Source organism: Corvus cornix, chromosome 17 (genome assembly GCF_000738735.6).
Source record: "Corvus cornix cornix isolate S_Up_H32 chromosome 17, ASM73873v5, whole genome shotgun sequence".
Taxonomy (NCBI): domain Eukaryota; kingdom Metazoa; phylum Chordata; class Aves; order Passeriformes; family Corvidae; genus Corvus; species Corvus cornix.
Genome location: NC_046346.1, coordinates 3966017 through 3985587, shown reverse-complemented (window position 1 = coordinate 3985587; position 19571 = coordinate 3966017). Strand labels below are relative to the sequence as shown.

Sequence of the window (19571 nt, the reverse complement as noted above, 5' to 3'; positions counted from 1 at the left end):
AAAGCAAAATCTCAACTAATCTTTGTGGCTGAAGAAAGAGCTGATTGTTTTTGCCTCTCTTTGAGCCCGCCCTGTATCCTGTACTTCCCCAGTCCTCTTCACACCTTCTTCCTTTTATTGCTAGGGGGAAAAAAATCCTGGTCTCTGGGCTGTTTTGTTTAGCAAATGAGGGACATGCAAAGCACTAACCCTGGGCATCTGTCAGGAGGAGAGAGGTGCCTCTGTGTCTTCCAGACAGCCCTGAGGCACTGAGAGCAGCAGCCCAGAAGAGCTGGTGATGATTAAGGGTGGATTTCAGTTTGGACAGAGGATGAATCTGTCTTCCTAATGAGGCCAGAGCCACGGGACACCTGCAGGAAGCTGAGGGGTGTTCCCAGCTAGCACAGCGTTAGGCTGGAGCTTATCTCCAGGTTGTATTAACCTCACGGAGTGGAATCCTGGAGAAGGCAAGATCCTGAAGATTTCTTGTGTTGGTAATTGTTAGGGAAGCCCTAAAACGAACTGAAAGGAAGGACAGGGAAGAATTAGACTCCAGTTGGGTGCAGGTTTTACTGGTTAAAGTTATTTGCTGCATCCAGTTGCTTCCCACCTTACACATCACAAGAAAGTGTCATCGGTGAAAAAAGATAGGAGCAGAGTCCCTTGTCCTCACGGCAGGTTGTTCCCCAGTCACAGGGGATGGAGACACACCAGCAGTTTAATTCCAGCCCATCAGCACAGCACGCAAAGGAAAACCTGAAGGCACAGGGCACTGTCCGAGAAATAGCTGCATATACATTTCCTTGCACAGGGAAAACATTCCTGCCTGCCATTATGGGCCTAACGTGGGAATGGATGTGGAGCTCAGCTTGCAAAGCTGCTACAGGATAATAAAAAAAGAGTACATCACAAACCATTTTTTAAACACTTACTCTGCTGACAAAGCAGAGATTTTTTTCCCCCCTTTTCATCTGGAATAGCACATCCACACAGAGGAGGCAACCCAGAACAGCCACACAAAAATTATTCAAGGGTAGTGAATTGTGCTGGGTGAGAAGAAAACACAGATCCCTGCAGAATTCTTGACCCACCATCTTAAAACTAACAGTCACCATGGACACACACTGATCTTAAGGCTGCAGCTCTAAAACTGAGACTTAAGATCTGCCACACATTTCCTGCATCACCTCAGGGAAGACTTGTGTGCTGGATTTCTGAAGTTGTTCAGCATGCTATGAAGCTCTCAGAAGCTCTTCACCCCATCTGTAAGAGGATAATAATTCCCCCTCTCCCCTTCATTTCACTTGTTTATTTCAACAGTAAGATAGTCAGGAATGAGACTGCTCCTCCTTATCTTCCACATCCAGCACCACGCACAATGGAGCCTTGATCTGGGCTGGAACGCCCGAGCACAACTGCGACACCAATAATGAGTGATAGGAACTGAATCCAGCAAAGCACCCTAAGTCCAGAGCTGGCTCAGCAATCCTCCAGGCAGGCACAGTGAGACCCTGAATTAAACCCACTAAACTCAAAACCAGCGGAGAAACAGGGCAAGCAGCAACACAGGGAGGATGAACCAGACACGAACATTTCCACCGGTGAAAAATATTGCAGGGAGAGAGAGAGAGCTCGATATGGATGCTGTAAACACCCCACCCAATGCCCTCACTTTAAACGTGCTGCTTCAATCTGAGCATTTCTCAATCTGGTCCTTGGGCTGATTTTGACTTGTGGGCCCAAAGGGGATTTGTGTTTGCTGTACCAGCTAGCAAGGCAGGCAGAGAGAAAAGAGTCCTCAGGAATGGGGGAAATCTGGGGCTGGGGAGGAGCTGAGCATGCACTGAGCTCAGCTTTGGTCTGATAAGTTTATCAAGCACTGCCGGCTGCTAACTGTCAGCAGGGGAAGGGAGCCTGTTAGGGAGGAGGAACAGCTCCCAGGGCAAGATAGGACAGCCCAGGCCTTATCAGAGTGCCTGAGCCAAAGAGGGAACTGGAGAGTGAGCACTTTCCAACCACTTCATCTGAACAACAGACAGATTGGCAGGAAAGGCCTGTCAGCCCTTTGCCTCTGCCACCCAGGCAGCCCTCATCCATGCAAATAACCCGGGTAAGTGCAGCCTGGGAGCTGCGAGTGTGGACACAGGGGCCTGAGGGAGTGCACGGGGAAGGTTTTCTTAGGAGCATTGCCCAGTGGGAGAGTCAGATTTACAACAAACACTTCAGATGCTTACTGAGCCAGCTGCTCCTGTTCAGGGCCCAGAGCAGCACTTCTACCCTGTGCTGCCTTCCTTAAGTGTTGGGAGGGGGGTCTACCCCTTCACAGTTGCACCAGCCACTAAGGTTTGGTGCACAGATAATTGCTCTGTCTCTGAAAAGTAGTAAAAACCCCTGAGTGAATAGAAGGGGGAAAATCCTGACCACTCCCATCTGAGCTGTAAAAGCATGAGCCAGCAAATATCCCTTCACATCTTCTCCTAGGGCAGCAATAACTAAATCAGTACAGCTGAGATCATACCAGGGACACCCTCCTGTGTTTGGATGAGCTCAGCTGGACCTGTGCAAGCTCCCTGTACATACACCTCAGCCATGACAGAGAGATTCCTGCAGGGCACATCCTCTGCTTGGTTTCCCTGATGAGGTTGGGCCGTGCAGGATGAACCAGTGTCATGCCTGCAGCTTTAACACATTTCTTTAGCCCGCCAGAGCACACTGTTACCAGGTCACTGCTCATCCAGACCATATGGACAGCCCTCATCCTGCATCCCACCACCTTTGCTTCATCCTGGTGTCTTGGCTCCTGCCTGTACCTGAGGATTTTACTGAGAGATGCAAGCCCTGCCCCAGTGCTGGGAGGATGTGCTCATCCTTGGCTGCCTTGGTGCAGGTGCTATCCCCAGCTCCCCGTGGGATATGAGGCAGGAAACCTTCAGCAGTAGGTCAGGAGATCTCTGCTGTGAGCTGGTGACTCAAAGGCTCCCTTTCTGATAAGAAACATACCTAGGAAGAGATTTTTCTGCTCCTAAAGCGCATATCTAAACCAGGGCTGAAGTCCTGCCCTGTATGCACCTACTTCTCTCCCTAAAGAGAGGGAGCCCAGTATCTGCAGGCATCTAAAGTTACATGAGCTGAGTCACAGCCCTGTGGTTTCTGCACCACTCTCAGGCCGAGTTTCTCACAGCTGATTCTGCTCCAGCCCATAATCTACAGTTCTCCAGGTCATGAGCAACCTCTAAGCCATTTAATTCCCCTGTGCATCAAGGGCTCCTCAGCAAGCTCCAACAGCCACATTCAGCACCAGCCAACACAATTCTGACATTCAAGGCTTCCTCGTGAAGGATGAGGGGTTTGCAAACCCATGCCTATTGATTCTGCCTTCCTCTTGAAGAATTTTAAAGCAATGGGGCTTTATCTTACACCCCAGGCTCTTCCATATTAGGAGCTTTGGTGGGATTTTTAGCAGTGGTCAAGTCCACTGGTTTTTTCTCTTTATAAAATAGAAGTTATCTCTTGTCTCAGTTGAGGAAGGGGAAGTTGGAAATGACAGAGCATTCCTGTTCCTGAAAGGGCCCCATCCTGAGAGTGTGGACAGGGTGAAGCAGTGTGTCAGTCAGACATCCCTGCTTCAACTCCTTGTTTAGATCCAGCCTGTAACAGCTTCAAGGTCTGCCGATAAGAGCAAGGTAAAATTCCTGCGCATGCACAGCAATACACTGGAGTGGCATTGTGAAAAATCCCACAAAAACCCCATAAAGCATCAAAGCAAGGTCTCTTCATTGAGATCTGCCAACCTGCATTGTTCACCTTAAAATATTTGCCCAAATTTGAGTAGGATGGTGAGAGATGGAACTTAGGTCAGCTGGACTTGCGGTCTTGTTTGTTAACCAACTCTTTATCTTACCTCCTTGAAGCATTAAAGCTAAATAGAACATCCCAAGTTAAAACTCTTTTCTTAGGAAAAGTACCATGTACTATTGGTGAGACTTTATTTCTGAATTCTGTATGATGCTTATGACATATGCACAGAATTCAGTTTCTCATGTCTTAAAGGCAGAGCTGTCAGGGCAGAAGACCTTGGGTTTCAGAGTGAGTGTGCATGAGACAGCTGAGGTTTCTCAGGTTACCTGGAATGCAGGGAAACAGCTGGAAAGTCAGAGAGCTGTGGGCCTGCTGGGCCTGCTGCACAGTGCCACAACCGTGGTGGTGGAGAACTCAGCAAGATTAATGATCCTTTGCATTTGAATAGCTCATAGTGCCTAAGGATTTCAAAAGGGCACAACATCCAACAGTCAGCAGGATTTAGCCCCCAGCCTGCAAGTTCTCGCAGCATCATTATTAATTTTGCAGAAGATACAACACAAACTTTGTGGTTATCAGGAACAATAATTCCTGTTTTGGGGGTACCACCTCCTCATCCTCAATCCCAAAGTCCCCAGCAATCTTAGCTTGGAAGGGAATGTGGCTCAGGCCTTCAACTGAAGGGTTGTCACCTGCAAACCCTGAAGGCTGGATGTGGCTGTGGTTTTATCACTGGACACCAGCTGCCTCTACAGCTCTTGCTTCCTCCCCAATGAGTCAGCAAATCTTCTTCGAGGAGAAAAACAAGCACACAAGTGAACAAATCACAATGTCAGATTACAAAGATGAGCGGGGAAAAGCTGTGGCTCCAAGGAGGGAGATAAAAGTTGGTGAAGTTACACGAGCCAAGGGTGAGAATGCCCAATAAAGACAAGGCTGTTTTGAAGGGGAGCAATAATAATGTGAAAAAAAGTGTTGTAGTTCTGATACTTTACACTGTGAAACATTGCTAAGAGTAAGAGAACGCAATGTGGAAGGAAATGAAGCATATTCTACCCTCTACTATCTGGGCATTGCACAGGGCTGATAGGGATTCTTACTGGTATAGATGAGAACTGAAAAGTCCATTCTGGTTTACACTAGAACACAGTTCCCTTAAGCAAACTATTTTCAGAAGAGTTTCTGCTCTCTGTAACTAAGACTTCCAATAATCTGGAAGCCCCTTGCCAGGCACTTTGAATATCACTGTTCCTGAAAAAAACGATCTGAAAGTTGTTTGGTGTCCAAGGCATAGCAGAGGGCACTTGGAAGTGATGTTTTAACTCCTGACAGCTTTGGCCACTGCACCATATTTTTATATCATAGCCCTTTTCCATGAAGGTTTTGTTTCCTGCTGCAGCCACTCTTGAGGTGAAACACAGGATGAGTGTAACAGCTCTACGGAACAGAAAATAAAAAAGAAACTCCAGCCAGACCTTAGCTAGGAGATGTAATATTTCCCCTAACGGCGTCTCACTCCACTCAGAGCCCAGATTTCCAAGACTGCCATGAAATCTTTGGGAAAATAAGTGTTTGGAATTTGTGGAGAGCTCATGCCATGTTTGGGGAATCTCTCCGCCAAGTGAGTCCTCCAATATCCGTGGGAGAGATGCAGTCTTCCCCTGGATTAAATGCAATACAAAAAGTAAGCACAAAAGGAAGAGGAGCTCAGGAACTGTGGACATATACAGGGTGGATAAACTGTTCCCAGAGGGAACGGGGTTTTGGGGTAGATACTTACACTGCCTGCTGCTCTTCCCTACAAAAGACAGAACCACGGCACAACCCAGAGGCTTTCCCCTCAAGCTCACCCAGGATATCGTTGCTGTGTAAGTCGTATAAAGAGTGCTGGGGGTGTCTCCTTTAAAAGCATTTCGCTGTGCTGTGCTGCCACCTGCTTTCACAGGTCCGGGACTCGCCCCTCAGCTCTGACAGTACTCAGCTGTGCTCTAGAACTCCCGTGCCAGCACACCAGAAAAGGGGAGAACTTATCACCATGTTCCAATGTTTAAGGGTGGCTACAGGGAAGATGGAGACTCCATTTTTAGGAGGAGTCACACGAAAAAAATGAGGGGTAATGGGTACAAGTTACTCCTGGGGAGATTACGACTGGATGCAAGAGGACAATTTTTCACAATGAGAACGATCAGTCATTGGAATAATCTCCCCAGGGAAGGGGTGGATTCCCCAACACTGGGCACTTCTCAGATCAGCTGGACAGGGTGCTGGGCTGTCTAATCTAGACTGTGCTTTTGCCAAGGGAGGTTGGACCAGCTGATCCCTTGAGATCCCTTCCAAACTGGTATTCTTCGATTCCATTAAAGTGTGCTACTGCTGCACCCTACAGGCTGAAAACAGTTCTTTTAGTATTAATCACAACTTCTAAGCCAGGCTTATGGTTTCGTGGGGTGAGGCTAGCTCCTGCGTATTTGGGACTGGTTCTGTTTCCACCCCATCCCAGAGCTCTCACAGAAGGAACACACCCAGCTGCCACCTTGCTGGGATGAGTAGGAGGAAGAAGAGAAACTGTAACAGACACACAGGCAAGCCACCAGCCCTGACTCAAAGACCCCACAGCGGTGGGGGACACAGGGCTCAGCTGTGCCAGAGATGTCCCACAGGCTGGATCCCCATGGGAAAGGGAGAGCTCAGGAACAGGGGGGAGATGGGCTGGAGACCTTCGCCTGCTGAAGCTGCTGCCTTGTTCTGTTTTATCCCTCTAGACTGGCACAACAGAAGAGGCACAGGGAGAAACTGCCTGGCAGTGGCCACCTCAGAAAAATCCAGTTGAGGTGAGGGGACCTGGGGATGTGGTGAAGAGCACTGCCCCTCCCGGCACACCTCACACATCCTGGGATGCACTGAGCCCAGCTTTCTACCAGGAATTGGAGACATGTGTTCCTGTGCCCTCTAGCCCTTACTGGCTTTGCCAGAAGAACAATCTGGGGGATCTCCCACAAGAAACATCTTTCATTTTCTCACTGTTGGCCTTCATCTTCAATTTTTAAAGGAAAAAAAATCCTAATGGCATTTCCCTCTTGCATTGCCCCTTGGTACAGAGCTTGGGCCAAAGCTATATGAACCCATTTGTCACTCAGCTGAGTCCCTTCTCTTCTGAAATCTGGAGCACAAACTTCATTTTCCCATGTTCCAGTGAGAGCCCCAAGTCTGTGTGAGCCACAGGCAGAGTGCAATCCTGATCCCTTCCCTGTTTCCTAGAGAGGGATATAACAATTTCCAGTTTTGTGTTGAGAACCTGATTTGCCTCAGCAGGGCCTGGCACTCACACAATGCCATCTTTGTGAGCTTGGATGATGAAGAAATCTCAACTAAACCCCTGGATGCTGCTGTCCAGAACTGGAGGAAAGTGTGCACCAATCCCGTGGATAAATTGGTGTCTACATTTTCATAATTACTGGCTAATGAGTCCTCTAGGAAGCTCAACAAGCTCCCAAGAGAGAAGCAGGAATTCAAATGAGCTGGTAATACACTAGAGAAGAAGAAGAATAACAGAGAATTTGCATTCCCAAATCTCTCTAAGTGTGGGTAGTAAGGTTTGACCAGGGTGGTGGCCATGTGGAAAAAAGAAAAGATACCTGAGAGGGTTTGGCCTCCAGCCCACACAAACAGCACCTGCAGGGCTCTCACACAGCCATGGCCATCTACCTCAGCCATGGACTGGCCTCGGGCTACTGAAGGACAAGGGTGTGGAGGCTGCCCTGGTCCAGCTCCAAGCCAAGCCTGGCCCATGGCATTGGCACACACCTGCACTCCTGGCTATATAAATACAGGCCTCCAGCTGGGGCTGTGTCCTCAGGGCTGCTCTCGCCATGGCTCGCTGGCACATCCTGGCCTTGGCCCTGTGCTCCTACCTTGGGGTAGCCTGGGCTGCGACTGTAAGTACAAAGGCTGTGTTTGCACCCAAAGGCTGAAGGTTTTCTCCTTCTGCCATTTGTCTTTGGGACTGTGGGGGAATTGCTGCTGCCTGTCTGCTCCAAAGGGCACCTGCAGGACACCTGCACAGCTCCAGTGGCACCTGGGGGCTTTCCATAAGGGACCAAGGGTGTGGATGGGGAGGGTGGGATATGAGTGGGTCTGTACGGGGGCCTGGCCAGGGCAAGGTGTGGGTGCTGGAGACACAGGAAGCCAGAGTTATGAAGGACAAAGCACTGGATTTTCTCTTCTCCATGGTACCACCTGTAGCTGGGGGTGGTGCTCACCGAGGGAGGATTTGTGGAAGGCGAGAGTAAGAAACTGGGACTCTTTGGAAGCTATGTCGACATCTTCAGAGGGATTCCCTTTGCTGCCCCTCCAAAGACTCTGGAAGATCCCCAACCACATCCTGGCTGGGATGGTAAGATGCAGCTTTTGAATGCCTTTGGTTTGGGGTTTTATTTTTGCTCCCCTCTCTTTAATCTGGTACATATGGGAAACAGTACAGCACATTACTCAGACTGGTCACAAAGGCTGGGGCGGCTTTGCTGCCTCTGCTCTGGACTCAGAGAGGAAAGGATGGGTGGACAGACATGTTGCAACCAGAGAATGGAGCTGATGCCCTTGACTGGGACATGCTGTCTTCCCTTTCTCCTCTCAGGAACGTTGGAAGCAAAAACATTCAAAAAGCGCTGTATGCAAATGAAGCTGACACAGACTGATGTCCGCGGGAGTGAGGACTGTCTGTACCTGAACATCTGGATCCCTCAAGGGAGGAGAGAGAGTATGTGCTTGGCAGGGACCTGGGCAGGAGATCCCCACCTGCCTTTCCTGGGCAAATTTTTCTGGAGCATCTCTCAGCAGTTATGGTCCATAGTGGGCAGGTGCTGGGCAGTGATTTTCAGGGGGAAAGGTGGCAACTGTGTCAGACAACGTCCCTCACCTTCACCCTGTTGGGAGGCTCAGCCTCTTGTGCAGAGCAAGGCCTTTTTTGGCCACGGGCTCTTACAGAGCATCAAGTCAGCTCCTGCCCAGGTGGAATGATGCTCAGGGAGGGGGTGAGGGGATGGAGGGGCAGCACCTTCCAGCTCTGTCGGGGCTCACTCTGCTCCTGTTCCGCTCCTCCCAGTCTCTACCAAGCTGCCCGTGATGGTTTTTATCTACGGTGGCGCCTTCCTAGTCGGAGGCAGCCAGGGAGCCAATTTCCTGGACAACTACCTGTACGATGGGGAGGAGATCGCAGTGCGGGGCAACGTCATCGTGGTGACCGTCAACTACCGCCTGGGGCCGCTGGGCTTCCTGAGCACCGGCGATGAAAACCTGCCAGGTACCTCTGCTGCTCGCTCTGTCCTGGATGCCCACTTTGTGATTTTTGCTGTGCCCCTGCTCACTGGTGGATGATCTCTCTGTCCTTCAGGGAACTACGGGCTCAAGGACCAGCACATGGCCATTGCCTGGGTGAAGAGGAACATCAAGGCCTTTGGGGGTGACCCAGACAACATCACCATCTTTGGGGAATCGGCCGGTGCCGTCAGCGTCTCCCTGCAGGTCAGTTGTCCTTGTCAGACCAGAGCAGAGCCCCTTCTCTGTCAATCACTGAGAGTGCCCCTTGGTACTCATCTGCTTTCCTCCCCACCTGCTGTCTCATGAACGTCCTGCCCTGGCCAGGACAGCAATGCTCAGCCTCAGTGCTTTGTAGCAGCTCCTCCTTCTTCAGCTTCATCAGTCCCACCACTGCAGCCATGTGTCCTGGGAAGAAACAGCCTCTACCTTCCATGTCCCCCTCCTCTGCTCCTCTTCTCAGCATCTCACCTTTGAACTTCAAATCCCAAGACTGCTGAACACCTCAAGACCTGGCAGTTTCCCTGGGACACGTGCACGACGCGCAAGGCCATCTGCCTGGTTTGGCAGGCTGTGGTCTCCTCAGGAGTTTGTACCCAAAACCCTCTTGTCCCCATTTTGCCCCCCAGACGCTGTCTCCGAAGAACAAGGGCCTGTTCAAGAGAGCCATCAGCCAGAGTGGGGTTGGGGTGTGCAGCTGGGCCATCCAGAGGGACCCGCTCTTCTGGGCTAAAAAGGTAACGTGCAAGTCTTGCCTGAAGGACTATAGAAACCAAAAAAGCAATTCCCTAGAGGAGAGCATGGCTAGGAAGGGATTGGGCAGGAGCTGTGCCAGACAAAGCTGTGGAAAGTCACTGCTTTGAGATTAAAACCAAATATAATCTGTCTCTATAACAATTACCCCCAGATTTGGGAGGTAACGCTAGGATGTTTTTCTGTCTCTTCTCCTGCAGCTTGGAGAAAAGGTGGGCTGCTCCACAGACAACACAGCCATCTTGGCCAACTGCCTGCGCAGCTCTGATCCCAAAACTTTGACACTGGCCTACCACCTGCAGCTGACCAACCTGCCCAGTAAGTCCCCCAGCCTGTGCTCTGGTCAATCACCCACCCTGGGCTCCCCAAGCTCTTGGCAGGACACTGGGTTGACTGCCAGGAGTGTTGAGGTGATGCTTGTGCCCTTCAGAAAAGGGACAATAATGACAGCTCTTGCAGTCACCTTTCTGCAGGCAGGTGCACATTGCAGCAGATGAATGCTGCCCACCTCAGCCTGTTCTTGGGCTATGCCAGACCACTCATCTGTGTTTCCTCAGCTCCTAACAGACTCTGCTCTTGTCTCCTGCTGCAGTGCCCCTGGTGCACACCCTTGCCCTCACTCCTGTTGTCGATGGGGATTTCCTCCCAGACATGCCAGAGAAGCTCTTTGCCAACGCTGCCGACATCGACTACCTGGCCGGGGTCAATAACATGGATGGGCACATCTTTGCCGGCGTGGATTTACCCGCCATCAACCGCCCGCTGGTGAAAATCACTGCGTGAGTGACAGATGCCCTTGGAGCCCTCAACAGGAGCCATCTTCTCTCCAGTGTAGCTCCCAAGCCCCAACGACTCAGGCTTGAGCGGACAGGGCACAGCCTTCATAACGGGATGTCGCTCCAAGCCTGGGTGCCCAGGCCTTGTGTTGCCAAGTCCAGAGCCCTCAAGAGAAAGGACCAGGCAAGACCCCTGCCTGACCTGAAGCTGCTGGTCTGTAATTAATTAATGTCACTTGTCTTTTCAGGGAGCAGGTGTATGATTTGATCAAAGGCCTCACCGTGGACAGGGGCGAGGCCGGAGCCAACGCCACCTACAACATCTACACACAGAGCTGGGGTGACAAACCCAGTCAGGAGGTCATGAAGAAGACAGTGGTGGACCTGGTCACTGACTACATCTTCCTGATTCCCACACAGTGGGCACTGAACCTGCACCTGCAGAATGCCCAGTGAGCAGCTCAGCCCTGGCAGGGACCCAAAGCCGACCTGGGGGATGAGGAGTGGCTTAAGAGGGCTCTGCTGTCCCCTCACAGCTGCTTATCCAGTCCCTTTTATTTCCCAGGAGTGGCAAGACCTACAGCTACGTGTTCTCCCAGCCGTCCCGCATGCCTGTCTACCCCAGCTGGGTCGGGGCAGACCATGCTGATGACCTGCAGTACGTGTTTGGGAAGCCCTTTGCCACCCCCCTGGGCTACCTGCCCAAGCACAGGACCGTCTCAAAGGCCATGATTGCTTACTGGACCAATTTTGCCAGGAGCGGGTGAGTGATTTGTGCTGTGATGCAGCACTTCAAGGTGCTGCTTTCACCCAGTAACTTTTCAGGATCATTCCCAGAAGTTCTCTGTCTTGGTGTTGTGAGCAGGGGTCTGTGTCTCACAGTGCTGGAGTTTGCTCTGGGTTCTCCTCATCCATAGCACACTTGGGGAGGGGAGAGGCATTTTCATGACTCGTGATCTCTGCCTCCACTTGATGAGGTTTACTCCTGAATCCTGGTGTTCAGGCAGGATGTAAGTCCCTGTGTGGAGCCAGGGATGATGCCAGTGGGGACTGAGGGAGGAGATTGCAGGTCATCAACTCACTCCTGGCAGGCAGAATTCCTATTGCTTGTGTCAGTGTCAAACGCTGTGTGTGCATGCACCTGAACTGCATCCCCAAGCTGCCCTGATATAAAACTGAACCTCTGTGTCTCCTTTTGCCCCAGTGATCCCAACAAAGGCCATTCGGACGTGCCCGTTTCCTGGCCAGCCTACAGCAACAAGGGCAAGTACTACCTGGATATCAACAACGAGATGAACAAAAACTCTGTGAAGCAGGACCTGAGATCTGAGTATGTTTCCTTCTGGAACTCGGTCTATCGGCAGCTGCCGCAGGTCGCCAACATCTCCCAGTCGGAGTTAATGTTCTGAACACTTAAAAGATAGTTCATTAAAGGCTTGCTTGTAACTGAGTGACTCTGGTTCTCTGTGTTTGCCATGACAGGATTTTCTTGCCAACATTAAGGTCAGGCAGGAAAGGACATCCATTCTGTAGGCAGTGTGTGTTCCCTGGCTGTGACCCCCTGATGTCCCAGGGAAGCTGCTGTCAGCTGGGGTCCAGTCTCTCCCTGCCCAGCTGGCTGTTGGCCCTGAGGCTGTTTTTCCTCTTTGCCCCTGTGAGCCCAGGCAGGACAGCCCCAATCCTGACCTGTCCTCTGGATTTCCCTGTGTTACCATCAAGGTCCCTGCTGCTATCAACCAGATCTTAGAGAGCTAAAGGTGCAACAAGTGAATGGAAACCAGTCCTGACCTGTTGTTGATCTTGCACTGACATTGCTCAGGAACTGATGGGGCAGAATAAACCCATGGGGGATGTGATTCCCCACTGGTTTTAGGGCAGAGGCTGGGCTGAATTGGGCTGAGGAGCTGCAGCTCTGACCAGGGCAGGACAAGGAGCACAACTTTCCACAAACCTTGTTTACCACATGTCGCCATCCACACACAAGTGCTGGACCTGACCTGTCCAGGCTCTGGTACCCTGTGGTGGGAGCAGGTGGGCTCAGCCGTGCTGGAGCTGCCCCACAGGCCATGGCTGATGTGGAGAACCCAGGGCTGGTGGGGGACATCGGGGCCATGCTGTGGCTGCTGGGAGGAGAGCACGGGGTGTCACAGGTGATGGGACCCCTGTGTGTGTGTGTTGAGGTTCTCCATGCAGAGGAGCTGTAGGGTGGGGAGCCCAGCCCTGGGGTGAGCCAGGGTAAGGGAGCCCCTGCAGTGGAACCAGCCTCCTGCCTGCTTCCAGTGGGATGGAGCCAAGGGCAGGGCTTCCAGAAATCAATGCCCTGTGTTCCTGTGCAGTCCTGGCTCTGATTTGCTTTGCCAGAAGAGCAATCGGGGAGATCTCCCACAAGAAACATCTTTCATGTTCTCACTGTTGGCCTTCACCAGCACTTTTTAAAGGAAGATTTCCAGATTGAGTTGTACCTACAGTTCTCTCTTGCTTTGCCCCTGTCCCATGAGTAGCTGTGATAGCTCCAGGAAAGCAAATGCAGAGGGTGAAGCCTTTAGTGCTCCAACACATTTCATACCGATCAGTCCCAAGTGCTGGAGGGTTTTCTGCCAGCCAGGGCAGAGCTCCTCTGTCAGTGTGCAAATGGATGTAGCTTTGAAGGGATTTTAAAAAAATTTTCTTTCCTCAGTGGTGCCATGAGTGGTTTTATGGTACCAGTGTGTGATTAAGGGACATTGGGCCAAAGTTAAACCAACCCATTGCTCACCTGGCTGAGTCTCTTTTTAGAAGTCTGGAACACAAACTCCATTTTTGCGTGTTCCCATGAAGATTCTCATTACACCATAAAACACACAGGAATCCTTTCCTTCTTTCCATCTCTTATCAACAGATGTTCTACCAGCCCTGTGATTGAATGTGGAAAGGAATTGCACACTGACAGATGAGTTTTCTGTTAGAGATAAATTTCAAAGCTATTGTTTGCATCCTGCCCATTCCCCTCTCTCTCTGACAAACACAACAAGCAGTGGAGATGATAAAGAGCAGCTGGCATGAGCCTGCAGAGGTATGAGGAGGAAGGAGACTTGAAGCCTTCAGATGGATGTGACAATGAAATGGAAACAGAAATTCTGGCCTGTGTGTGAACTTCATGAGCAGTCTGGCTGCTGTTGGATAGAAGCAGCTTTGAGGCTTGCTGTCAGTTTGAGTCTTGTACATTCCCCAGTGTGTTACGAGTGCAAGGCTTCTCCTAGGTTGCCAATAATATGTTCTACTGCATACCTTAATATGATTTCAGCCACCTGTGCTTGGGTGAGGCTTCTCAAGAATCCATCAGGTTTAATTTCTCAGGAATTTTGTCGGACTGAGCACTTCCTTTGGTTTGGCCTCCAGCCCACACAAACAGCACCTGCAGGGCTCTCACACAGCCATGGCCATCTACCTCAGCCATGGACTGGCCTCAGGCTACTGAAGGACAAGGGTGTGGAGGCTGCCCTGGTCCAGCTCCAAGCCAAGCCTGGCCCATGGCATTGGCACACACCTGCACTCCTGGCTATATAAATACAGGCCTCCAGCTGGGGCTGTGTCCTCAGGGCTGCTCTCGCCATGGCTCGCTGGCATATCCTGGCCTTGGCCCTGTGCTCCTACCTTGGGGTAGCCTGGGCTGCGACTGTAAGTACAAAGGCTGTGTTTGCACCCAAAGGCTGAAGGTTTTCTCCTTCTGCCATTTGTCTTTGGGACTGTGGGGGAATTGCTGCTGCCTGTCTGCTCCAAAGGGCACCTGCAGGACACCTGCACAGCTCCAGTGGCACCTGGGGGCTTTCCATAAGGGACCAAGGGTGTGGATGGGGAGGGTGGGATGTGAGTGGGTCTGTACGGGGGCCTGGCCAGGGCAAGGTGTGGGTGCTGGAGACACAGGAAGCCAGAGTTATGAAGGACAAAGCACTGGATTTTCTCTTCTCCATGGTACCACCTGTAGCTGGGGGTGGTGCTCACCGAGGGAGGATTTGTGGAAGGCGAGAGTAAGAAACTGGGACTCTTTGGGAGCTACGTCGACATCTTCAGAGGGATTCCCTTTGCTGCCCCTCCAAAGAGACTGGAAGATCCCCAACCACATCCAGGCTGGGATGGTAAGATGCAGCTTTTGAATGCCTTTGGTTTGGGGTTTTATTTTTGCTCCCCTCTCTTTAATCTGGTACATATGGGAAACAGTACAGCACATTACTCAGACTGGTCACAAAGGCTGGGGCGGCTTTGCTGCCTCTGCTCTGGACTCAGAGAGGAAAGGATGGGTGGACAGACATGTTGCAACCAGAGAATGGAGCTGATGCCCTTGACTGGGACATGCTGTCTTCCCTTTCTCCTCTCAGGAACGTTGGAAGCAAAAACATTCAAAAAGCGCTGTATGCAAATGAAGCTGACACAGACTGATGTCCGCGGGAGTGAGGACTGTCTGTACCTGAACATCTGGATCCCTCAAGGAGGAGAGAGAGTATGTGCTTGGCAGGGACCTGGGCAGGAGATCCCCACCTGCCTTTCCTGGGCAAATTTTTCTGGAGCATCTCTCAGCAGTTATGGTCCATAGTGGGCAGGTGCTGGGCAGTGATTTTCAGGGGGAAAGGTGGCAACTGTGTCAGACAACGTCCCTCACCTTCACCCTGTTGGGAGGCTCAGTCTCTTGTGCAGAGCAAGGCCTTTTTTGGCCACGGGCTCTTACAGAGCATCACGTCTGCTCCTGCCCAGGTGGAATGATGCTCAGGGAGGGGGTGAGGGGATGGAGGGGCAGCACCTTCCAGCTCTGTCGGGGCTCACTCTGCTCCTGTTCCGCTCCTCCCAGTCTCTACCAAGCTGCCCGTGATGGTTTTTATCTACGGTGGCGCCTTCCTAGTCGGAGGCAGCCAGGGAAGCCAATTTCCTGGACAACTACCTGTACGATGGGAGGAGATCGCAGTGCGGGGCAACGTCATCGTGGTGACCGTCAACTACCGCCTGGGGCCGCTGGGCTTCCTGAGCACCGGCGATGAAAACCTGCCAGGTACCTCTGCTGCTCGCTCTGTCCTGGATGCCCACTCTGTGATTTTTGCTGTGCCCCTGCTCACTGGTGGATGATCTCTCTGTCCTTCAGGGAACTACGGGCTCAAGGACCAGCACATGGCCATTGCCTGGGTGAAGGAGGAACATCAAGGCCTTTGGGGGTGACCCAGACAACATCACCATCTTTGGGGGAATCGGCCGGTGCCGTCAGCGTCTCCCTGCAGGTCAGTTGTCCTTGTCAGACCATAGCAGAGCCCCTTCTCTGTCAATCACTGAGAGTGCCCCTTGGTACTCATCTGCTTTCCTCCCCACCTGCTGTCTCATGAACGTCCTGCCCTGGCCAGGACAGCAATGCTCAGCCTCAGTGCTTTGTAGCAGCTCCTCCTTCTTCAGCTTCATCAGTCCCACCACTGCAGCCACGTGTCCTGGGAAGAAACAGCCTCTACCTTCCATGTCCCCCTCCTCTGCTCCTCTTCTCAGCATCTCACCTTTGAACTTCAAATCCCAAGACTGCTGAACACCTCAAGACCTGGCAGTTTCCCTGGGACACGTGCACGACCCGCAAGGCCATCTGCCTGGTTTGGCAGGCTGTGGTCTCCTCAGGAGTTTGTACCCAAAACCCTCTTGTCCCCATTTTGCCCCCCAGACGCTGTCTCCGAAGAACAAGGGCCTGTTCAAGAGAGCCATCAGCCAGAGTGGGGTTGGGGTGTGCAGCTGGGCCATCCAGAGGGACCCGCTCTTCTGGGCTAAAAAGGTAACGTGCAAGTCTTGCCTGAAGGACTATAGAAACCAAAAAAGCAATTCCCTAGAGGAGAGCATGGCTAGGAAGGGATTGGGCAGGAGCTGTGCCAGACAAAGCTGTGGAAAGTCACTGCTTTGAGATTAAAACCAAATATAATCTGTCTCTATAACAATTACCCCCAGATTTGGGAGATAACGCTAGGATGTTTTTCTGTCTCTTCTCCTGCAGCTTGGAGGAAAGGTGGGCTGCTCCACAGACAACACCACCATCTTGGCCAACTGCCTGCGCAGCTCTGATCCCAAAACTTTGACACTGGCCTACCACCTGCAGCTGACCAACCTGCCCAGTAAGTCCCCCAGCCTGTGCTCTGGTCAATCACCCACCCTGGGCTCCCCAAGCTCTTGGCAGGACACTGGGTTGACTGCCAGGAGTGTTGAAGCAGAGCTTGTGCCCTTCAGAAAAGGGATAATAATGACAGCTCTTGCAGTCACCTTTCTGCAGGCAGGTGCACATTGCAGCAGATGAATGCTGCCCACCATGCAATGGCAGCAGTCGCAGAGGGATTATCCAAGGGCTCTGCCTTGGCCTCAGAGCAACTGTTTGGGCTTCCTGTTCTGTGAAAGCAGCAAGAGCAATCCCAGAATACAGTTTGTAAATTAAAAAAAAAAGTTCACGTCCCTGCTATTTCTATTTGAGTCGCTGGGTGGAGTGTAGGATCGCTGCTGCTTTTGCTGCCTGTGGGGACTCCTTTGCCAAGAAGATTCTCCTCCTGGTGCTCCTGGTCACAAACCACAGCGTTTAGCCTGGCTCAGAACAGAGAGTGTCTAAACCACTGCTGTGCAACTGCACAGTCGGGGCTGGCTGTCCTGACAATCAGACAGCATGGCCAGGTGGGATGCAAAGTTCAGCTCTTTCCTATCTTTTTGGGGAAGGGATTTGCAGGAGGAGAGGATTTATGGATGTTACCAGGTGGTGCTTGCCTGGCAGATCTCTTGCTTTTCTCCTTCAGCCATAGACATGAGGTTTACACTGCATCTGGGTGACATCCTGCACATACTGAAGCCACTGCTCAAGCTGTCATTCACCTCAGCCTGTTTTCTCCCGAGCTATTTGAGTCATGGGCTATGCCAGACCACTCATCTGTGTTTCCTCAGCTCCTAACAGACTCTGCTCTTGTCTCCTGCTGCAGTGCCCCTGGTGCACACCCTTGCCCTCACTCCTGTCGTCGATGGGGATTTCCTCCCAGACATGCCAGAGAAGCTCTTTGCCAACGCTGCCGACATCGACTACCTGGCCGGGGTCAATAACATGGATGGGCACATCTTTGCCGGCGTGGATTTACCCGCCATCAACCGCCCGCTGGTGAAAATCACTGCGTGAGTGACAGATGCCCTTGGAGCCCTCAACAGGAGCCATCTTCTCTCCAGTGTAGCTCCCAAGCCCCAACGACTCAGGCTTGAGCGGACAGGGCACAGCCTTCATAACGGGATGTCGCTCCAAGCCTGGGTGCCCAGGCCTTGTGTTGCCAAGTCCAGAGCCCTCAAGAGAAAGGACCAGGCAAGACCCCTGCCTGACCTGAAGCTGCTGGTCTGTAATTAATTAATGTCACTTGTCTTTTCAGGGAGCAGGTGTATGATTTGATCAAAGGCCTCACCGTGGACAGGGGCGAGGCCGGAGCCAACGCCACCTACAACATCTACACACAGAGCTGGGGTGACAAACCCAGTCAGGAGGTCATGAAGAAGACAGTGGTGGACCTGGTCACTGACTACATCTTCCTGATTCCCACACAGTGGGCACTGAACCTGCACCTGCAGAATGCCCAGTGAGCAGCTCAGCCCTGGCAGGGACCCAAAGCCGACCTGGGGGGATGAGGAGTGGCTTAAGAGGGCTCTGCTGTCCCCTCACAGCTGCTTATCCAGTCCCTTTTATTTCCCAGGAGTGGCAAGACCTACAGCTACGTGTTCTCCCAGCCGTCCCGCATGCCTGTCTACCCCAGCTGGGTCGGGGCAGACCATGCTGATGACCTGCAGTACGTGTTTGGGAAGCCCTTTGCCACCCCCCTGGGCTACCTGCCCAAGCACAGGACCGTCTCAAAGGCCATGATTGCTTACTGGACCAATTTTGCCAGGAGCGGGTGAGTGATTCCTATTCCACATTTGGGGCTTGATGCAGAATTTCAGGCTGCTGGTTTTGTCCAGTAAGTTTTCAGGATCATTCCCAGAAGCAGGGTGTTCCATGTCTGTATTTCTTATTCCTGAATCCTAATGTTCATACAAAATTTAAGTCCCTATGTGAAGCTGGGATGATGCCAGTGGGGACTGAGGGAGGAGATTGCAGGTCATCAACTCACTCCTGGCAGGCAGAATTCTATTGCTTGTGCCAGGGTCAACTCTCTCTTTTTTCTCACTTAAAGTCTCACTTGAGCAGACAAGGTTCCTGCCAAAAACCTCAAAACTGTGTTTCTGTGTCTCCTTTTGCCCCAGTGATCCCAACAAAGGCCATTCGGACGTGCCCGTTTCCTGGCCAGCCTACAGCAACAAGGGCAAGTACTACCTGGATATCAACAACGAGATGAACAAAAACTCTGTGAAGCAGGACCTGAGATCCCGGTTTGTGACCTTCTGGAACTCGGTCTATCGGCAGCTGCCGCAGGTCGCCAACATCTCCCAGTCGGAGTTAATGTTCTAAAGCTAAGAAAGAAATATAGTTTAGAGATCATTAAAGGCTTGCTTGTAATCTGAGTGACTCTGGTTCTCTGTGTGTTTGCCATGACAGGAGTTTCTCGCTGATGTCAAGGTCAGGCAGGATGGAACATCCTGTGGGCAGTGTGTGCTCCCCTGGCTGTGACAGCCAGTGCTGGACAAGCTGTCCTTGTGGCAAATTTTATTCTCACCCTCACCTGTATCTCCTTCATCTGCCACCTTCTGTGGCATCAAACATTGCTGGGATGAAGACTGAAGTTCTTAGGAAGCAAAAGCTTGTTTTAATGAGAATTTACACCAGATTCCTTGCACGATCAGAGAAGCGGCGTACGGATGCATGTGAGCGTGTGCTCAGTCAGGGCTGTTTTCCTTCGTTGTCCAGGCAGGACGAGGACAAAATAACACACGGGGGAGGTGATTCTGCATCTGTTTATGGTCACAAGCTGGGCTGAGGAGCCGCAGGTCCGAGCAGGACAGGACGAGCTC

At 51.8% G+C, this 19571-nt stretch overlaps 2 protein-coding genes across 4 annotated transcripts; both read left to right on the top strand.

Moving 5' to 3' along the window:
- Positions 1-1901: 1901 nt before the first annotated feature.
- Positions 1902-12069, top strand: LOC104688324 (bile salt-activated lipase). 3 transcript variants are annotated; one of them, XM_020584483.2, is made up of 12 exons: positions 1902-2089; positions 6540-6608; positions 7090-7712; positions 8020-8533; positions 8879-9076; positions 9167-9297; positions 9720-9827; positions 10044-10161; positions 10436-10622; positions 10868-11071; positions 11185-11382; positions 11824-12069. In XM_020584483.2, exons 3-12 carry the CDS (start codon positions 7647-7649, stop codon positions 12026-12028), a joined length of 1929 nt encoding a protein of 642 aa, XP_020440072.2. In that variant the 5' UTR covers positions 1902-2089; positions 6540-6608; positions 7090-7646; the 3' UTR covers positions 12029-12069. The 3 variants fall into 3 exon arrangements, with proteins under 3 accessions (XP_020440072.2, XP_020440073.2, XP_039417929.1); XM_020584484.2 differs by having other exon boundaries at positions 6540-7712; positions 8020-8170; positions 8411-8533; XM_039561995.1 differs by lacking the exon at positions 1902-2089 and adding an exon at positions 4091-5645 and having other exon boundaries at positions 6540-7712.
- Positions 12070-13990: 1921 nt separating this feature from the next.
- LOC120410899 (bile salt-activated lipase-like) lies at positions 13991-19124 on the top strand. Its single transcript, XM_039561565.1, is given in 15 exon segments — positions 13991-14276; positions 14584-14734; positions 14975-15100; positions 15442-15509; positions 15511-15541; positions 15544-15639; positions 15730-15776; positions 15778-15825; positions 15827-15862; positions 16285-16392; positions 16609-16726; positions 17570-17756; positions 18002-18205; positions 18320-18517; positions 18867-19124. Coding segments are annotated over 15 exon segments (1689 nt in total). The 5' UTR covers positions 13991-14210; the 3' UTR covers positions 19072-19124.
- Positions 19125-19571: the final 447 nt, after the last annotated feature.

Excerpts from the sequence above, each read along its gene's own strand:
- LOC104688324 (XM_020584483.2), top strand. The coding sequence starts at position 7,647 with ATGGCTCGCTGGCACATCCTGGCCTTGGCCCTGTGCTCCTACCTTGGG. Across the intron at positions 10,623-10,867 it reads CCGCTGGTGAAAATCACTGC|GGAGCAGGTGTATGATTTGA; the intron begins GTGAGTGACAGA and ends TTGTCTTTTCAG. Across the intron at positions 11,072-11,184 it reads CTGCACCTGCAGAATGCCCA|GAGTGGCAAGACCTACAGCT; the intron begins GTGAGCAGCTCA and ends TTTATTTCCCAG.